Genomic DNA, 20,957 nt, shown 5'->3' on the forward strand with positions numbered 1-20,957 from the left:
AAAGGGGCTTAATACCAAATTCAACAGCCTAGAAGATATAGATAAGTTCCTAGAAATATATAACCTTCCCAGACTAAATCATGAAGAATTGAAAAACCTAAAGAGACCAATAAGCAGTAAGGAAATTGAAACGACCATTAAAAAACACCAAAATATAAAAGTCCAGGACCAGATAGATTCACTAAGTGAATTCTACCAAACATTCAAAGAAGATTTGATACCTATCCTTCTCAACTCTTTCAAAAAATTGAAGAAGCAATACTTCCTAACATTTTATAGGGCCAACACAACCCTGATACCAAAACCTGGCAAGGATAACAGGAAAAGAGAAAACTACAGGCTAATATCTTTGATGAATACAGGTGCAAAAATCTGAAACAAAATACTAGCAAATTGAATACAACAATATGTTAAAAAAAATACATCACTATCAAGTGGGGTTCATTCCAAGGGCACAAGGATGGTTCAATATATACAAATTGTTCAATATAATATGCCACATTAACAAAACAAAGCATAAAAATCACATAATCCTATCAACAGATGCAGAAAAAGCATTTGACAAGATACAACATCTTATTATGATTAAAACACTCAATAAAGTAGGTAGAGAAGAAAAGTAACTCAACATAATAAAGGCCAAACTCAACTAAAAACCCTCAGCCAATATCACACTCAGCAGTGAAAAACTGAAAGCTCTTCCCCTACAGTCAGGAACAAGACAAGGATGCCTGCTCTCACCACTTTAATTCAACATAGTTCTGAAAGTCCTAGCCAGAGCAATTGGGCGAGAGGAAGAAATAAAAAGGCATCCAAACTGAGAAGGAAAAAGTAAAAGTGTCACTTTTTGCAGGTGACATTATTCTGTATAGAAAACCCCCAAAACTCCACCAAAATATTATTAGAAACAAATACAGTAAAGTTGAAGAATACAAAATCAATGTACAAAAATCCTCTGCCTTCCAATATACTAACAATGAAGCTTTAGAAAAAGAAATGAAAAAAATTGCTTTAGCAATTGCAACAAAAAGAATACCTAGGAATATGCCCTGCTGGCTGGTGTAGCTCAGTGGATTGAGTGCAGGCCTGCGAACCAAACAACCTCGGTTCTATTCCCAGTCAGGGCACATGCCTGGGTTGCAGGCCAGTTCCCAGCAGGGGACACATGAGAGGCAACCACACATTGATATTTCTTTCCCACTCTTTCTCCTTCCCTTCCCCTCTAAAGATAAAGAAATAAATAATTTTAAAAACCTTTAAAAAAAGAATACCCAGGAATAAAATTAACAAAGGACATGGTTCATGGATTTTAAGAATCAGCATAGTTAAAATGGCCATATTACCCAAAGCACTATACAGATTTAATTCAAATCCCATTAAAATCCCAATGTCATTTTTTTAAGAAATAGAACAAAAAAACATCAGATTTGTATGGAACCATGAAAGTCCCTGAGTAGCCAAAACAATCCTGAGAAAAAAGAATGAAGCCAGAGGTACTACACTACCTGACCTCACATTATACTACAGAGCTATGATAATCGGCATGGTATCGGCAGAAGAACAGACACACAGACCAGTGGAACAGCATCGAGAGTCCAGAAATAAAACCACATGTATATGAGCAAATAATCTTTGACAAAGGAGCCAAAAGCACACAATAGAGAAAAGAAAGCCTTTTCAATAAATGGTGCTGGGAAAATTGGAAAGCCGCATGCAAAAGATTAAAACTACATTAGTTTGTCCCCATGTACAAAAATTAATTCAAAATGGACCAAAGGTCTAAACATAAGATTTGAAACAATAAATTACACAGAAGAAAACATAGGCACTAAAATTATGGGCCTTGGTTGTAGAGAACATTTTATGAATTTGACCCCAAAGGCAAAGGAAGTAAAGGCAAAAATAAATGAATGGGACTATATCAAACCAAAAAGCTTCTTCACAGCAAACGAAACCAACAACAAAACAAAAAGGCAAACGACCTAATGGAAGACAGTATTTGCAAACAAGAGCTCCAATAAAGAGTTAATATTCAAAATATATAAAGAACTCATACAACTCAACACCAAATAATTCAATTAAAAATGGGCAGAGCGCTGGCCAGGGTGTCTCAGTTGCTTGGAACCTCACCCTGTGGCCAAAGGTTGCAGGTTCGATTCCCAGTCAGCGCACCTGCCTGGGTTGCGGATTTGATCCCAGGCCAGGGCAGACAATCCCTGGTCCAGGTGCTTGTGGAGGCAGCTGATCAATGTCTCTCTCTCACATCAAGCTTCTCTTTCTCCCTTCTCTCTCTAGAAGCGATGAACAAATGTCCTTGGGTGAGGATGAAAAAAAAAAATGGGCAGAGGACCTGAACAGACACCTCTCCCAAGAATAGCCAACAGATATATGAAAAGATGTTCAACCTCACTAGCTATTAAGGAAATGCAAATCAAAACTGCAGTGCGATACCACCTCACACCTGTTAGAATGGCTATTACCAACAAGACATGTATTAGGTTGGCCAAACAATAAGTATGGTTTTTCTGTAAAATAAAAGATACATTCTTCATTTTCACCAATAACTTTATTGATTTTGATATTTTGAGAATGTCAGTAATCTCCTGCATGATATAATGTTGATTGTTCTCAAATGTCTCAATTTGATGACTAGCAACTTCAACTGGTCTACCTGACCGTGGAGCATTACCCAGTGAGAAATCTCCAGCACAAAACTTTGCAAGTCACTTTTGACATGTTTGATCAGTTACAGCACCTTCTCCAAACACTGCACAAATCTTTTTTTGCATCTCAGTTGTGTTATCTTTCTTGAAATAATAAAGCATAATACGCCAAAAATGTTACACATTTTCTTCCATCTTCAATATTAAAATGGCTACACAAAAATGCACCAATTTTTATAAGTTTTTTTAATGCATAATGATGTGACAGCTTTCATGATACAATCTAATGAAACTGTTTCAAATAAAGTTAAAGACAACTAGGTGCTACTAGAGCCATCTTACGGAAAAAAACAAATGAACTTTTTGGCCAACTCAATAATAAGTGTTGGCGAGGTTGTGGAGAAAAGGGAACACTCACTAACTACTGGTAGAAATATAAATTAGTACAGCCACTACAGAAAACAGTCTGGCAGTTCCTCAAAAAATTAAGAATAGAGTTACCATGTGACCCAGCAATCCCTCTCCTGGGTATCTACCCAAAAAACTTGAAAATATTTACCATATTTTGCCATGTATAATGCTCTCCTATGTACACTGCACACCACACACCCATGGTTTTTTTTTTTTGTTTGTTTGTTTCTCAAACCTTCAAGAAAAAAAATCTTTTATTTTTTTAAATTCAATTATTTATTTATTTATATTTAGAAAAAAACCCAATTATCGTATTCCAGGGTATTATTTTGCACATGGATATTGTTATTGCTTTCTAGAGCTACACTTTTAATGCATAAGCATGAATAAAAGAATTTAAAACATTTATAGAGATACAGAATTAGTACTACCCATGTATAATGTGCATCCTTATTTTTCTCACAAAATTTGGGCAAAAACGTGCACATTAAACATGGCAAAATATGGTATTCACAAAGATCTATGCACCCCTATGTTCACTGAAGCATTATTCACAGTGGCCAACACATGGAGACAACCAAAGTGTGTTTTGATAAATGACTGGATAAAGATGTGGTACATCTATACTGTGGAATAGTCCTCAGCCATAAGAAAAGATGAAACACTGCCATTTGTGACAACATGGGTGGACCTTGAGATTAATACACTAAGTGAAATAAGTCAGTCAGAAAAAGCTAAAAGCCATAGGATTTCACTCATACATGGGATATGAAACTGAAACTCACAGACACAGACAATAGTATGGTGGTTACCAGAAGGAAAGGGGTTGGGGGTTAGTGCGGGCTACAGGGGGACAATTATATGAAGATGGAAGATGGTTTGACTTTTGGTGGTAGACACACATACAGTATGCAGATGATGCATAGTAGAAATGTACACTTGAACCCTATATGATCCTACTAACCAATGTCACCCCAATAAATCTAACTTAGAAAGTAAAAATAAAATGTCGTAAAAGGAAAAAAGAAAAAGAAAAGGGACTTGAGAAAGCCTTGGAGAAAAAACAGGATTTGGAGATAGGAGTATAGTTTAGATGGGGAAAGCAGTCCCGAGACAGTGAGCAGCCAGCTGTAGCTGAAGCACATGTTTGCAGAGTACTAAAAGATGAGGCTTGGAAAGTAGGTTGTAGAGAAACTGAAGGAGTTACTTTCAGGGTAGGAATGGGAAACTGCAGGATTTGGGCCAAGTGAATTATGTGATTAAATCAGTATTTTGAACAGATTGAGCTGGCAACAGTGTAAAGAAAAAAAAAATGGAAGAGTATAGACACAAGAAAACCAGGTAGGAGGGAACACAGAAGGTGAGGTTGAGATGCTAAAGGCCTAGACAAGGTAGAAGTAGCAGAAACAGAAGAGCAGAGGCAGACTGAGAAATGCTGCACAACAGGATTAGTGACTGATATGACACAAAGGCTAAAGAAAAGAGTCAAAATCAGTGTTAATTTCTCCAATCTGGGTGGCAAAGAGGAAAAACACAAAAGAAAAGTCAATGGTATGTGATCAGATGGTAAAATTTTACTCGACAACATTGCATTTGTGTTCCAAATGATGTATTCACATAGAAATGTCTCACAAGCAATTGGTAGTGGTGATGTGGCATTTAAAAGAGTAACCAGGATTAAAGGAACCAATTTGGGAATCACTTGGACAGAAAGAACTAAAGCTAAGAGAAAAATTCCATTAGGAACAGGGCTCTGGGGCTTCTTCCAAGAGAAAAATACATGCCCTCATCGCAGGGAAATGAGTTTTCTCCTCTAGTGAGAGGAGGACATTGAGTCCAGGAGAGCCCAGTATTCCTAAAAGTCCTCTGTAAGGAGGCATGCAGATTGTGGTGTGAGTTTTTGTGAACAGTGGTGTCAGCCTAGGTATAAAAGGTCTGTGACGCAAGGTGAATTAAGATAAGGAGATCCTGCCTTGGGTGGACACTGTCAGCGGCTGCTCAGGTCCAAGTAGGGACTCCAGGGACTCAGGAAAACTGCTGAAATACACTGCACCTGCTTCTGTTCTGGTCATTTTCTAATACATTTTGGTGTCCTCAGCTTTCTATACTGGGAATTTAATCTAATTTTCCGTGTGATGTCTACTTAACTGGTCTACAATGCCCCTAAAACACTGCACACATATTTACACAAAAATTTACCAAAACTTCTGGGGGTTCAGAATCTAATGGAACAAAATCTGAAAACTAGCAGAGTTAATCACAAAACAATAATCCATTATCATTCCTTTACTTATAAGAATATTCTACTTTAAAAGTTCTACTCTAACAAATAACAATAAATTAAAAGATTTAAATGCTAATTTAGCCCTGGCTGGCATAGCTCAGTGTATTGAGCATGGGCCTCTGACCCAAAGGGTCATCATCAGTTTGATTCCCAGTCTAGGGCACATGCCTGAGTTGCAGGCCAGGTCTCCAGTTGGGGCACGTGAGAGGCAACCACACACTGATGATTCTCCCCAGCTCTTTCTCAGTCCCTTCCCCTATCTCTAAAAAATAAATAAAATCTCTTAAAAGAAATAAATACTAATTTAGCTTCACTGGTGACATAGGTGACAGGTACAATGAATGCTGTGCTTTGGATCTGATCATTCAGCTCTGCTAGTTCTGGAAGTGATATTTCAGGTGATTTTGGTACTTAATAATAATCTCAGTTCTTTACAAATATCAAATCATTATGTTGCAGACCTTAAACTAATACATTGTTATATGTCAATTACATCTCAATAAAATGTGAAAATCAGTGTTTAAATCAGCCATGGAGGTATAACTCAATCCATACACATTCCACTCTTTCAGCTATAATTCTTCAAAAGGAAAGATAGCACCCAGAGTTCAGGAAACCACACTTTACTTCCCTGCAGCTGCTGCAGAGCTGAGGAGAACAGAACAACAAAGGGGAAATGCACCTGGAGATCTTATTAACAAAGAATGGAAATCCCCTCACTCCATATCTCCCAATTAACATCACTGAGGACAAAAGCTCTCAGGTTCAATTTCTCTTCCTAGAAGTCCTAACCACACCACAATTAATCTGCAGTTGCCACCTGCACTAAAGGTAGTGCTAGAAGCACCCTGGAACATTCCAGATCACCACTTTAGCTGCAGTTTTCATCACATTATGGGACTTTTTATTTTAAACTCCAAAACTAATGTTAATATCCCTTTTGCAAAGGAAAAGCAATGCAGTTCAGCAGAAAAGTTCTCTCCAGCTCTTGATCTAAATTTCACCTCTCAGACATTTCATAATCAGAAAAAGGAATATATTACATATGCAAATAAAATGACAATTTTTAGCATTTTAAAAATATTATTTGACAAAGAAGGGAATTTCACTTTCTGTATTGGCATTTCTGAACTATTTTCATCTTTTATAATGAATGTATGTTTGGGGGAAAAACTACAGAAGATGCTGCCTCTTCATGAAATTCACTCAGAGGCCACTGCTTTAAAATTTCCCTCTTCATAACTTCTAAAAGCATATGTGTATTTATTTAATATGTCAATTTTTTAAAAAAGATTTTTACAATGTAAATTTCAAACATACACAAAAGTAGACAGAATTATGTAAGTCCCAGTGAATCTACCTTTTTCTACTCTTGGCCAATTTTGTTTCATCTGTAACGCCACCTACTCCATCTACCATCTCCCAGTTATTTTGGAAGCATATCTGAGACATTGCATCATTTCACCCATAAATATTTTGGTGTGTAGCTCTAAAATATAATGAGTTTTAAAATATAATTCACTAGCATTATTACATCAAAAACAACCAACGATAATTTATTAATATCTCTATCAAACGATTTTCTGATTTCTTTGATTGCTCAAATCAGGAATTAAAGGTTCAGGGCAGTCCACATACACAAATCATTGATAGGTGACAAATTGTTTCGATCTATAGGTCTTTTCTTTCTCTTTCCCCACAACCCCTTTGCAATCATTTTTATTGCAAGAAACTGGGTTGTCTGTTTTACAAGATTTCCCATGGACTGGATTTGATGGGTGCATCCTTAAGGTATAATATATTCTTTATATTTTCTGTAAATTGACTCTAGATGCTTAACCAGATTCAAATTTAATATTTCATATGCCAAATTCTTAACTCTTCTATTTTCTATATCTCGAAACTTTGGGGGAGAAGAACTACTGGCTAAGTTTCAATTTATAGCTAAAAGCAGTGCCAGATAATAAGGAGGTGCCATGTGCTCTGCTCAAGACTTTAACTACTTCGAATTTCTACCTTAAGATATTAAGTAGGGACTTACGGCCAAGATGGATGTGTAGGTAAACACACTTTGCCTCTGCGTACAACTACAGTAAAAATTACAGCTAAACTATAAAACAAATATCATCCAGATCTGTCAGAAAACTGAGCTGCATGGAAATCTAACCACGCAAGATTTAAAGAAGCCACATTCATCCAGACAGGCAAGGAGGGGTGGAGACGCAGAGAGGCAGTGGAATGGGTGATCCCACATTCACATGTGGTGGATAAAAATTGGAAAGGATAACTCAAACAAGCAATCCAAGACCCAGACCAAACCACTCAGCCCAGGTTTCCAGTGCAAGGAAGATACATCCTGGTAACTTTGGGCTGCAAAAACCAATGGGGGTTGGGGTGGCAGAAGAAACTGTGTGATTCTCGAGAGATCTCCCTTAAAGGGCCTGCAATGGACTTAGGACTCACACAGACCCACCCCCTCTGAGATTCAGCACCAGGGCAACAAATGGAAGAGCACAAGTGGCACACAGGAAGAAGGGGAAAAAGTGAGGTGACTCGCAAAAGGGCAAGTGCTGGGAGACAGCTTCCTCTCAGGAAACCTCCAGAGGTTGGGCAGTGGCACTGTCCCCTCTCTGAGCCCTCCCCCACATGGAGCCACAAAGTGGTGAAATGGGTTGTCCCACCCTGGAGACTACCTAAGGCTCTGCCCCACGCAATTTACAGGTGCCTTTTCTACAATAGGCCATGCTACTAAGACAGGGAGTCGAAATAGCTCTACCCAGTACACAGAAACAAACACAGGGAGGCTGCCAAACTGAAGAAACAAAACCAAACCAAAACAAAACAAAAACCCAGCCCAAATGAAAGAATAAAACAAAACTCCAGGAAAAGATCTAAATGAAATGAAGATAAGCAACCTATCAGATGCAGAATTCAAAACACTGGTTTTCAAGATGCCCAAAGAAATCGTTGGGTACTGCAACAAAACAAAAAAGACCCAGGCATAAATGAAGGTTGTATTAATAAATGAAATGAGAAAAATCCACAGGGAACCAACAGTAGAGGGCTGAAGCCAAGCTTCAAATCAAAGATTTGAGACATAGGAAGAAAAAAGCATTCAATCAGAATAGCAATAAGGAAAACAAAACAAAACAAAAAAATGAACGGTAACAGAATAAAGAGCCTCTGGAACATCTCCAAATGTACCAACACCTGGATCATAGGGGTACCAGAAGAAGAGGAGGAGCAAGAAACTGAAAACTTATTTGAACAAATAAGGAAAGAAAATTTCCCTAATTTGGTGAAGGAGATAGACATACACAGAAGGGAAGCACAGATTGGGTCCCAGACAGGGTGGGCCCAAAGAGGACCACATCAATACAAATCATAATTAAAATGCCAACATTTAAAGATAAAGAGAGAATCTTAAAAGTAGCAAGAGGAAAGAGTTCCCTATGAAGAAGTTCCCATAAGACTGTCAGCTGATTTCTCAAAAAAACCAGGAAGGCAAGAAGGAACTGGCAAAAAGTATTCAAAGTGATGAAAAGCAAGGACCTACAACCTAGATTACTCTATCCAGCAAAGCTATCATTTAGAATTGAAGAGCAGATAAAATGCTTCCTGGCAAGGTCAAGTTAAAGGAGTTCATCATCACCAAACCCTTATTATATGAAATGTTAAAGGAACTTATTTAAGAAAAAGAAGAGCAAAACTATGAACATTAAAATGACAACAAACCCACAAGTATCAACAACTAAATCTAAAAAACAAAAACAGAAACAAACTAAGCAAACAACTAGAACAGGTACAGAATCATAGATATATAGATCATTTGGAGGATTATCAGCTAGAAGGGGGAAGGGGACAATGGGGAAATAGGTACATGGATTAAGAAATATAATTGGTAGGTACAAAATAAAGAAGGGTGGTTAAGAGTAGTATAAAATGGAGAACCTGAAGACTTATATGTACGACCCATGGACATGAACTAAGGGGGAAGATTGATGGAGAAAAAGGTGGTACCGAGTGGAGACAGACAAAGGGGGAAAAATTGAGACAACTGTAATATCATAGTCAATAAAATATACAGTAAGAACCAAAGGTCACTAGTTCAATTCCCAGTCATGGCACATGCCTGGGTTGCAGACCAGGTCCCCAGATAGGGGCGTACAAGAGGCAACAGGTTGATGTTTCTCTTTCTACGTTTATGTTTCTCTCCCTCTCTTTTTCCCTCCCTTCCTCTCTCTGAAAATAAATAAATCTTTTTTAAAAAGCAAGTAAGATATCAATACAACAGGATGAGGATGGAAGGGAGGCAGAGGTAGAAAAGCTTTGCTTCCTTGCATAACCAAAAGAAGTAGAAAAATCAATTTAAAAACAATACACAATCAAAACTACCAGAAAAGTAAACTGCATGGAACTCCAACAACCAAGGAGTTAAAGAAACATTCATCTAGACAGGTAGGAAGGGCAGAGATGGGCAGCTGGACAGGTGAAGACGACCAGTGGCAAAGCGGTGGACCGAGAAGGCGAGGAGGGGCTGGCTGACCAGGAAACTAAGGACTCAAAACCCTCTAGCTGTAAAATACTGTGGGGGTTGAGAAGGCAGGAGAAACTCCATCTCATAGGAGAGTTTGTAGGAAAGTGGGGCTAGAGCAGAGTGAGCAAGCAGCCTCGTTCTCTCTCTGACTCCTCCCCCAGAGCACCAAGGCACAGCTAAGAGGGTTGCCCACCCCCACCCACAAATACCTAAGGCTCCACCCCCCATACAGCTGTGTCCAACAGCTGTGTCAAGACAAAGAAATATGGTCCAAATGAAAAAACACATCAAAACTCTAGAAAAAGAGCTAAGTGATGAGGAGATATATAACCTATCTGATGCAGAATTCAAAATACTGGTAATCAGGATGCTCACAGAAATGTCTGAGCTCAGTTACAAAATGAAGGAAGAAATGAAGGCTACACAAAGTGAAGTAAAGCAAAATATATAGGGAATCAACAGTGAAGAGAAGGAAACTGGGACTCAAATTTGAAATAAACATCCAGCCAGAACAGAATGAAGAAACAAGATTCCAAAAAAGTGAGGAGAGGCTTGGGAACCTCTGGGACAACTTTAAACATTCCAGATCATAGGGGTGCCAGAAGGAGAAGAGGAAGAACAAGAAATAGAAAACTTGGGCCAAGATGGAGGCGTAGGTGGAAACACTGTGCCTCTTCACACAACCAAGTTTAAAAACAAAGTTTTAGTAACAAAAATGCAACCAAACACAGAAAATTGAACTATACGGAAGTCCGACGACAACAAACCATTCAGCCAGACCAATAAGAGGGATGGAGCCAGTGACTGGCAGAGCGAGGTTGCACAGGAAAACTCGGCCAGACCAACCCAGGTGCGCGGGTGGTGGTTGGCAGATCCCAGGCGTGAAGTGGCAACAGGTGGACCCAGTGAGGGCTCAAGGTGGCAGGCTGACCAAGGTCACACATTCACGCACAGATAAACCAGGCAAAGGAGCGAGCAGTGACACGAAGTGAGCAGTGAGATGAACCACGCAGGCCCCAGCGGCAGGAAGCAGCAGAAGGGACCCCCATTGCCCCTCTTTGACCCTGCCCCCACATACAGCATCACAACCTAGCAACTGAGTTGCCCCGCCATGGTGAACACCTAGGGCTCTGCCCCTCATACATAACAGGCACGAACAGACCAAAACATTATGGCTCAAGAAGAATGCAAAGCCCCAGAGCCGATAACTCTAAGTGAAAAAGAAATGGCCAACCTGTCAGATGCACAGTTCAAAATACTGGTGATCAGGATGCTCACAGAACTGGTTGATTTTAGTCACAAAGTAGAGGAACAAATGAAGGCTACACTAAGTGAAATGAAGAAAAATGCACAGGAAACCAATAGTGATGGAAAGGAAACTGGGACTCAAATCAAGGGAGTGGACCAGAAGGAAGAAAGAAACAACCATACAGTAAAGAAGGAAGAAACAAGAATTCAAAAAATTGAGGAGAGGCTTAGGAACCTTCAGGACACCTTTAAATGTTCCAACATCCAAATTATACTTGTACCAGAACCGGAAGAGGAACAGCCATGAGTGAAAAACTTACTTGAACAAATAATAAAGGAGAACTTCCCCAATTTGGCAAAGGAAACAGACTTCCAGGAAATCCAGGAAGCTCAGAGTCCCAAAGAAGTTGGACCCAAGAAGGAACACACCAAGGCACATCATAATTACACTAGCCAAGATTAAAATGAAGGAGAGAATCCTAGAAGCAGCAAGAGATAAGGGGACAGTCATTTACAAAGGAGTTCCCATCAGACTGTCAGCGGATTTCTCAAAAGACACCTTACAGGCAAGAAGGAGCTGGAAAGAAGTATTCCAAGTCATGAAATCCAAACACCTACATCCAAGATTGCTCTATCCAGCAAAGCTTTCATTTAGAATGGAAAGGCAGATAAAGTGCTTCTCAGATAAGGTCAAGTTAAAGGAGTTCATCACCACCAAGCCCTTATTATATGAAATGTTAAAGGGATTTATCTAAAAAATAGAAGATCAAAAACTAAGAACAGTAAAATGACAACAAACTCACAACTATCAACAACTGGACCTAAAAAACAAAAACAAAAACTAAGCAAACAGGAGTGAAGCGCGGAGACTGTTTGGTGGTAGGTCTGGGGCCGGCCAGAGCTTAAAGCCCCGGACTCCGGGAGACGCCTGGAGAAACTAAGGCCTTGGTGTTCTGGAGCAGTTGCCACCGGCTGCTGCTTCCCTGCCTGCTGACGGCCCCGTCGCCTGAAGATCCGGCACTGAGAGGCCTCTAGGCCTAGGCGCGGCCCATGGAGCCCGACACGTTGCTGCAGGTGCTGCTGTGAGTAATTCTAGCGCTCTCTCCACGGTCGTTTACAGATTAAAATGGAGGAAATTTCGTTGGCTAACCTGGACACTAACAAGCTAGAGGCCATCGCTCAGGAGATATACGTAGACCTGATAGAGGATTCTTGTTTGGGCTTCTGCTTTGAGGTGCACCGGGCAGTCAAGTGTGGCTACTTCTACCTGGAGTTCGCGGACACTGGTAGTGTGAAGGATTTTGGCATTCAACCACTGGAAGATAAAGGAGCGTGCCGTCCCCCGCTCTGCTCCCTTCCTGGAGAATCTGGGAATGGGCCTGATCAGCAGCTGCAACGCTCACCTCCGGAATTCCAGTAGCTACAACGTGAGAGAGCCTGAGGGTGACCAGGACAATGACATAGACCGGTCCTGTGGTCGGGAGTAGGTGGGTAAATGGGAAAAATAAAAAATAAAAAGGAAAGTTCCAATTCCCACTGAAAATTCTTTAAAGGCCTTTAAAAACCCAAAGTGGAGAATTTAAGAATTTGGATTGTTTTATAAGTATCTTACTTAGGTTCAGCTTTGAAACCCTGGGCAGGAGGAGCTGTGCATCTTGCGCGCCATGCAATGCAGGTTGATCTCTAAATACACCAGGACACGAGGAAGTGCACAAGACCCCTGTACTGTCGCCCAGCAGAGAAGATCCTTTGGTTTCTTATCCCTTCAGTCTGCCTGAGTCAAGGGCTTCCTGGATAACTGACACTTTGGACGTAACGGATGGTCGGCCCTTTATCTTTGGGCCTCAGTGGGACTGTTCCTCTGATCTTTGAGCCTTTGGTTTGGGCTTCTCCAAGACAAAATGAAAGTCAAGTGTGAGATCTGGATTTTAACAATTCCAGTTTAGGAAAATGGAGAAAAAGAATTTCCTGCTGAATCTGGTAGGGGAAGCTCTGGTCCTGGCTCCAACAAGAAGAAAAGGTGAAAGCCACCAGTTTCCCAGAGGTCCAGCACTTACAATGACTTCAACAGACTTGGGGACAAGGGCTAGCGTTTTGCTGAACAGAGCCCTCTTTCTGGCACCCCATCTGGTGGTACAGGCTTAGCAAAATGAACACATTGGTTATCCAGGCAGGTTGGGGATTTGGTTATGGTCCCTTGGGGAGGTAGCAGGGGCCTTTGCAACTATGCACGATTGCTCAAACTTCAAGATTTATATCTGGATATATCACTCTGTGGACAACAGTCTGGTGGGGCAGTCATTTTCCTACTGAGTTGTAGTTAAAAAGTCCATGGGTCTGACTTGGTCATTATGACAGATCACTACCTGCCTTCTACCCTAGACACAGGCCTGAAATATAAAGGAGCATGATGTCTGTGCAGGAGACTGGTCTGAAAGCTGAGCCCAGAGGGGACCTCTTCTAGCAGCCCTAAGTAATGTGAATGGGTTAGTGTTAGGAGCCAAGGAGCAGGACTGGGTTTTCTCCCATCTGCCTGTGCAATGTCCTACTGAATGCCTCTGCTCCTTGGGTCGTGCAGTCACAGAGCTCTGGTATGGTGAACCTATAGCCTGTCACCACTTTCTTTGCCCCTCACAAGGGGCAGCCCTTTCCACTTGGTCCTCTTTGGACCTTGATTACAGAAGCTGTTGTTTGTTGTTGAAAGTAAAGGAAGGGTCCCCAGAAGTCCCTTGGCCTCAAGGAGTGGTACAGGGGAGAATGAGAAGTGTGAGCCACATATCAGAACTACCCTCCACTTAATTCTGATGGAGGGTTTATGAATTGTAGAGGGGTGGGAGCCCCAAGGTGAGCAGGAATGGTGCTGCTTTATTTGAAATGTTTTCTTACCTCATTCTGTGTCCAGTAAGGGTCCCAGCCTCATCTGTCTGGCTTGGCCCCATGTTCTTCCTGTTACCTGCTCCACTGCCTATCTGGTGCGGCTCATGACTCCAGGTGCTGCCTGCCACCCTGCTTTCACAGTGACCAGTTTCATTTCATCTCTTGATGTTCCTGCTTCTCAAGCCTGTCCAGTTTCCTTTTCCTTGGCTTCTTTTAAGTTTTTTTTTCCTTGTTTTTGTGGGAGACTCAGAAGAATCTTTCTTGTGGCTCCCTCTGATGGGATTAGGATGGGAAGAAAACCTAACTGTATATGAAAGGCAGTGAGATTCCTAAGCCTTTCTTGGATAGGACTGCCTTGCTAATAGGCCTTCCTGCTGTGTCTTACTTCCTGAGGAGCTGTATCTTCCCACTTCCACTTGGATATTGCTTCTTAGGACCTAAGCAGAAGAGCAGAAAGGCTAGAGACCAATGGATGGAGTGGATCCTGATCCTATTTCTGACACTGGCTGTGCATGTATCCTTCCTTATTCCAGAAAAAAACAATTTGGACTGAATGGACTGATTTGGGTTACATAGTCTAGAAGATTCAGGAAATCATAGTAATAGGGCCTCAAGACTGGTGATTACTGCATTCCTCCCATAGAGTTGTCCTGGTCAGGATAGTGGCCTAGTTACAGATTTGTCTTAAGTCTAAGAATTGTGATTACTTTTTAAAAAGTCAAACCTTGACAAAAGCTAAGATAACTGGGTAATCTGCCCTTGACTTTTTATGGATAATTCCTGCTAAGGGAATATAGAGGTAAAGGAGGGTGTAAGTGAGACTCTGGCCTACTTCCAGATAATGTCTGGGAAACAAATTGAGGGTAAGGCCGTGGTCCACTTTTCCTTCAGAGGCGGAGCTCAGATTATGGCATTACCATTTTCTTTCTGGCCTTTTTTCCTGGTTAGAGGAGAAAGTGGGAAGTTCATATTATCTGTTCCTCTTGGTTTTTGTTTTTTGTCCCTCACTATTAGGGCAGTAGCCCCCTGCCCTGGATGGCTATAAGGTGGGCTGGAACAAACTAACTCCTTTCGTTTTGGTGGAGATAATGCTCCCTACTATAGTTGACATTGGTTAGGAACTCTCCCTTTCCCTACTTACCTTCCCTCTAACAGCAAAATTCCTATCCTTTCCTTCTCAATTAAATGTATTGGTCACCCTGTAATTCTATTATGTATCTCTCTCTCTGTGTGTGTGTATGTGTGTACGGGGTAAAGGGGTTCTCTACAAACTTTTTGTGGTTCGTGGCTTATTCTTCCATATATTAGTTCCTATCACCACATGCACAGGGGCCATTGCCTAGCATTATCGCATGCTGGGATCACTGGGGAAGTGTAGTGAAACTCACCCCTGTCCTTCGTTTTGGAGAGTCTTATTTTTTGCATAAGTAGTCCGTCCTATGCAGATTGCTAACTGTGTATGCCCTTTGCCCCTATGGCTGCTGGTGTATATAAACTGCATCCCCCGCCCCTTGGTAAACAGTAATAATAAAATTTTAAAAAATGACAAAAAAAAAAAACTAAGCAAACAACTAGAATAGGAAGGGAATTACCAAAATGGAGATCACATGGGGGTTATCGGTGAGGAGGGGGAGGGGGAGAATGGGAGGGAAAGGTAAAGGACTAAGAAACATAATTGGTAGGCATAAAATAGATGGGGAAAGGTTAAGAATAGTATAGGAAATAGAGAAAGCAAAGAACTTACATGTACGACCCATGGACATGAACTAAGGTGGGGAGGAAATTGTGGAGAGTGGGGGGCGCAGGGAAGAGGGGGATAAAGGGGAGAAAAAAATTGGAACAACTGTAATAGCATAATCAATAAAATATACCTTTATAAAAGCAAATAAAATATATAGTAAGTCAGATGGTGATAAATGCTATTGACAAAAATAAAGCAGAGAGAGAGGACAGGGAGTACCTGGACGAGGGTAAGGGAATAAAGAATACCTGGTACTTTAAATAGGGTGGTCAGGACAAACCATTCAGAGAAGGCGATATTTAAGAAAATAGCTGAAAGAAGTGAATGGATAATCATATAAATATCTGCAGGAAGAGGAAGTAGCAAGTACAAAGGTCTTGACACATATCTGGTGAGAGCGATACCACCAAGGCTGGAATGGAGTTGAGACCTGAGAGGCTAATGGGGACCAGACTGCAAAGGGCCTTACAGGTCCCTGTAAAGACTCTTACTTACAGCTTGAGTGAGAGGAAAAACTATTGGTGAATCATAAGCAGAGGAGTAACAGAATCGGACATGAATTTATTCATTTACTTATTTGTTTATTTATGTTCACCTGAGGATCTGCTCAGAGAGAGGAGGTCGGGGAGGGGTGGAGAGAGAAACACCAATGTGAGAGAGAACCATCCACCGGTTGCCTCCCGTATACACCGCAAGCAGAGGAATAACAGGATCTGACATGAATTTATTTATTTACGCTCACTTCAGGATCTGCATAGAGAGAGGAAGTGAGGGATGCAAGGAGAGAGAGAGAGACATCAATGGGAGAGAACCATCCATCAGTTGCCTCCTGTATGCACCCCAACCAGGGATCAAACCCACAACTCAGTATATGCCCTGACCAGGAATCTAACCACAGCCTTTCGGTGTACAAGACAACACTCCAACCAAGCTACCCAGCCAGGGCCTAATATGGATTTAAAAAGATCACTCTCATTGAACACAGCCTTGGGCACTGGGAAACAGGGAGAGCAGTTAAGAAGCTATTGTACTTGTCAAGTTTAGTGTGGCTTGGACCCAAAGGTGTTGGTAGTTGTATTACTAAGGTAAGAAAGACTACAAGAGGGGCATCTTCATAAAATGAGGAGTTTGTGCTCTGGAGAATGGAGAATGCCTCTGCTACTCTTTCATACTGGCAGTTTTCCCTCAGAAGTAAGCTGTCTTATCTTTAGTATCAGTGTGTTATTTCTAGTCTTATTTACATTATTCTGTTCTCTTAGTAGACCAACTGAAAAGGCAATAAAAACTGATACTTACAGTTAAGAGCAAAAGCAAAACTGAGTCAGAAATCTGAAGCAGCACTTTCTAAGTAAAAGAAAACTAAGTGTGGTCACTCTGGGTAGTAACTCACTCCCAACATGTTTCTAAAGCTTCACTTATAAGGTGGATATTTAAACCTTAGTACTTTTCCTATAAATACAAATTTATAAAAAGTGACTTAGCCCCTGGTTGGGTGGCTCAGTTAGTTGGAAATACCAAAATGTCCTCCTGTATACCAAAAGGTTGGGGACTGATCCCCAGTCAGGGCACAGGCACCTAGGCAGCAGGTTCGATACCCGGTCAAGGTGCATATGGGAGGCAACTGATCTGTTTCTCTTTCTCTCTCTCATCAGTAAATATATCCTTGGGTGAGGATTAAAAATTAGATAACTAAGAAGTGATTTGGTTGCCATGCCAAACTATATAATGGGACTACTGCATAATAATCATGCCAGGTTGAATCTTAGGTCCTTGGCCTAGGAAAAAAATAAGGTTCTCTTTTGCATACTCCCACTTTGTTCAAAACTCCTAAAGTTGCTTTTATCCCTCTGCTTCTAGCACTGCAATCTACATGAAACCTCCTACTCTAGCATCCTCTTCAGATTTGCCCTGGAAAACATTCTCCATGTCTAAAAATTGCCCGTCCCATTTTAAAACAGCAGCAATCAAACACCCATACCGACGACTTCCAATTCTCATTCCTTTGTAAAACAGAACTCAGTAAGGCGTCAGGAGCAAATGCACTACTTCAAGCTAGTTCTCATTTCAAAACACAAACAAATTGGATCCCAGCCGGTAGAATTTCAGCAAGTGTTTCATTAGAGAAAATAAATAATAATAAAGAAATGAAAGAAATATGTGGTGCTGGGAAGTCCACTGCAAGAAGTCAACCTGTTTCTCTTTTTACCCTTCCTGTACTTCAGAACTTGGTTTTTCTAGAGGTTTCACATTTGGGCCACAATTCTTTGGGCCCAACACACCTGAATGATCCAGAGATAACGTGCCTATTTTTCAGTTTTCAATTGTGGAGTTGAAGAAGAGGAAATAGGGAATTGTATGGGAATAACATTGCTGATTAATTAAGTATGTATTGAGTAAAATGTTCATAAGTTGATGACTATTTATCATTAATGGGCTAATAAATAGAGAATTCAAACTACACGACTTTAAAACTATACTTTGCAGCCCTGGCTGGTGTGGCTTAGTCGACTGAGCACCAGACTGCGAACCAAGGAGTCGCCAGTTTGATTCCCAGTGAGGGCACATTCCTGGGTTGCAGGCCAGCTCCCCAGTGCAGGGCACTTAAGAGGCAACCACACATTGATGTTTCTCTCCCTCTCTGTCTCCCTCCCTTCCCCTCTCTATAAAAATAAATAAAATATTTTTAAAAACCCTATATTTTGCAGATAATTAAATTTCTTTTTCAGTTTTCTGTTTTAACTACCAACACCCCAAATCTTGCCATTTACCACTCAACATCTTTTAAGTCTAGGTGAAAACCTTGCAGTGAATCTTAGAGGTAACTACATCTTCAGACCCAGAAGAGAACAGAAGGTTCTGAAAAATGAGGGAGAGCTGTTAGTTCACACACATCTTTCAGAGTCTGCAGCTGCCATTCTCAAATTAAAAAACAAAACAAACCTACATTTAGTTCAGTTCCTATACTGACATTTCATTTGGGTCACATTTACGTCTAAAATCTGTAATTAGAAAAACACCAGAAGGCCTCCTATCTGTCAATTACCTAAAAACATATTATCAATCAGAACAAATGACTTGATTTAAACTTAACCCCAAAACTCAATTAAATGTACTACAGGCAATTTGCCTTCCTTCAATTTCTTTTTCAGAAAACAGAATCCCAAGTCATTAGTTTTATTTAAGAAGTTCTAAATCACAGGATTATGGGAGAGTGCTATTGTAATTAGAGAGTGCTATTTAATTAAAGTTTCATTAAAAGTTCAAAACAAGAGGGCTATGTTGAGCTATTATCCCCTTTAGAGTTTTCTATTTTGACTGAATTTTTTATAATTAGAAAAAAACACCCATTTAGAAAATGAAAGATGATGAAAGTCTCAAAAAGAACTGAAGGGGCGAGGACTAAGGGACTAAATGGTAATACAATAATGCAATTAAAAAAAACAACTTAAAGAGAACAGAAGAAACTAAACAGAAGATATGCTGAACACTGAGACTTTTTAACTTCCTTTGTTAAAATGCTTCATAATAAAACTGAAGGAACAATACATTTTACTCAAACTTTTCAAATAGAGAGAAAAAGGAAACTATATCTAAAGCAGAGTATTTCTATAGCAGTGGTTCTTTTTTTTTAAATTATATTTTATTGCCCTGGCTGGCATAGCTCAGTGGATTGAGCGTGGGCCTGCAAACCATATGATCGCGGTTCAATTCCCAGTCAGGGCACATGCCTGGGTTGCAGGCCAGTTTCCAGCAGGGGATGCACGAGATGCAACCATACATTGATATTTCTCTCCCTCTCTCCTTCCCTTCCCCTCTAAAGATAAATAAATAAATAATAATAAAAATCTTTAAAAAATAAAATAAAATTATATTTTATTGAATATGCTATTACAGTTGTCCTGATTATTCTCCCTTTGCTCCCCTCCACCCAGCACCTCCCACTCCCTCAGCCAATCCCCTCACCACTGTTCATGTCCATGGGTCATGCATGTAAGTTCTATGCCTACTCTATTTCCTATACTGTAAATTCCCATGGCTATTCTGTAACTACCTATTTGTACTTCTTAATCCCCTCACCTCTTCACCCATTTCCCCACACCCTCCCATCTGTCAACCATCAAAATGCTCTCTATATCCATGATTCTGTCTCTGTTCTTGTTTGCTTAGTTTGTTTTTTAGATTCAATTATTCATAGATATGTATTTTTTGCCATTTTATTGTTCACAGTTTTGATCTTCTTTTCTTAAATAAGTTCCTTTAATGCTTCATATAATAATGGTTTGGTGGTGATGAATTCCTTTAGTTTTCTCTTATCTGGGATGCTTTTTATCTGTCCTTCGATTCTAAGTGATATCTTTGCTGGGTAGAGCAATCTTGGCTGTAGGTCCCTGCATTTCATGACTCTGAATATTTCTTGCCAATCTCTTCCAGCCTGCAAAGCTGCTTTTGAGAAGTCAGCTGACAGTGTTATTTATGGGAATTCCCCTGTAGGTAACTAACTTCTTTCCTCTTGCTGCTTTAAAGATGGTCTCTTTATCTTTAACCTTTGGCATTTTCATTATGATGTGTCTTGGAGTGGGCCTCTTTGCATCCATATTGTTTGGGACAATCTGTGCTTCCTGAACTTGCATGTCTATTTCCTTCACCAAATTAGAGAAGTTTTCTTTCATTATTTTTTCAAGTAGATTTCCAATTTCTTGCTCTTTTTCTTCTCCTTCTGGCATACCTATGATGCAAATGTTGGACCTCTTGAAGGTATCTGTGAGGCTGCTTATACTATCCTCATTTTTTTTGGAATCTTCTTTCTTCTTGTTCTGATTAGCTGTTATTGCTTCCTTATGTTCCAGATCATTCCACTCTACTGTTGCTTTCCTGTAAATTGTTATTCATTTCAATTAGTGTACCCTTCACTTCTGACTGGATCTTTTTTATGCTGTTTTATTGGCTGTGATCACAGACCACCAACCTCCACACTCCAGGAAGGATCAGCTGTGCAGGTGCAAGGCGGTGGTTCTCTGATGCGGTCTGTAGCTGTCCACTGGGTGCGCTAGCCCTGGGGTTTCCTGGATGATGCAGGCCAAGGTCAGCCCCTACCTGTGTTTGGCCTGGGGCACCTACTTGAGCTATAAAGCAATCTGAGATGGCTGCTACTTGTGCTGGGCTTGGAGATTCCCAGGCAAAGCGAACTTTTACTCT

The 20,957-nt window shown here is 40.5% G+C and overlaps 2 protein-coding genes across 3 annotated transcripts in view; one reads left to right on the top strand and one right to left on the bottom strand.

The window, feature by feature from the left end:
* Positions 1–20,957, bottom strand: part of PRORP (protein only RNase P catalytic subunit) — a 153,678-nt gene that overhangs the window by 115,308 nt on the left and 17,413 nt on the right. The window lies entirely within an intron of this gene.
* Positions 12,219–15,567, top strand: LOC118993939 (ataxin-7-like protein 3B). The gene has a single exon (XM_037056469.1). The coding sequence runs from the start codon at positions 12,270–12,272 to the stop codon at positions 12,561–12,563; it is 294 nt and encodes a 97-aa protein (XP_036912364.1). The 5' UTR covers positions 12,219–12,269; the 3' UTR covers positions 12,564–15,567.

This window comes from Sturnira hondurensis, unplaced genomic scaffold, assembly GCF_014824575.4.
Source record: "Sturnira hondurensis isolate 20B ecotype Veracruz unplaced genomic scaffold, ASM1482457v3 Scaffold0008948, whole genome shotgun sequence".
Classification (NCBI taxonomy): domain Eukaryota; kingdom Metazoa; phylum Chordata; class Mammalia; order Chiroptera; family Phyllostomidae; genus Sturnira; species Sturnira hondurensis.

Excerpts from the sequence above, each read along its gene's own strand:
- LOC118993939 (XM_037056469.1), top strand. The coding sequence starts at position 12,270 with ATGGAGGAAATTTCGTTGGCTAACCTGGACACTAACAAGCTAGAGGCC.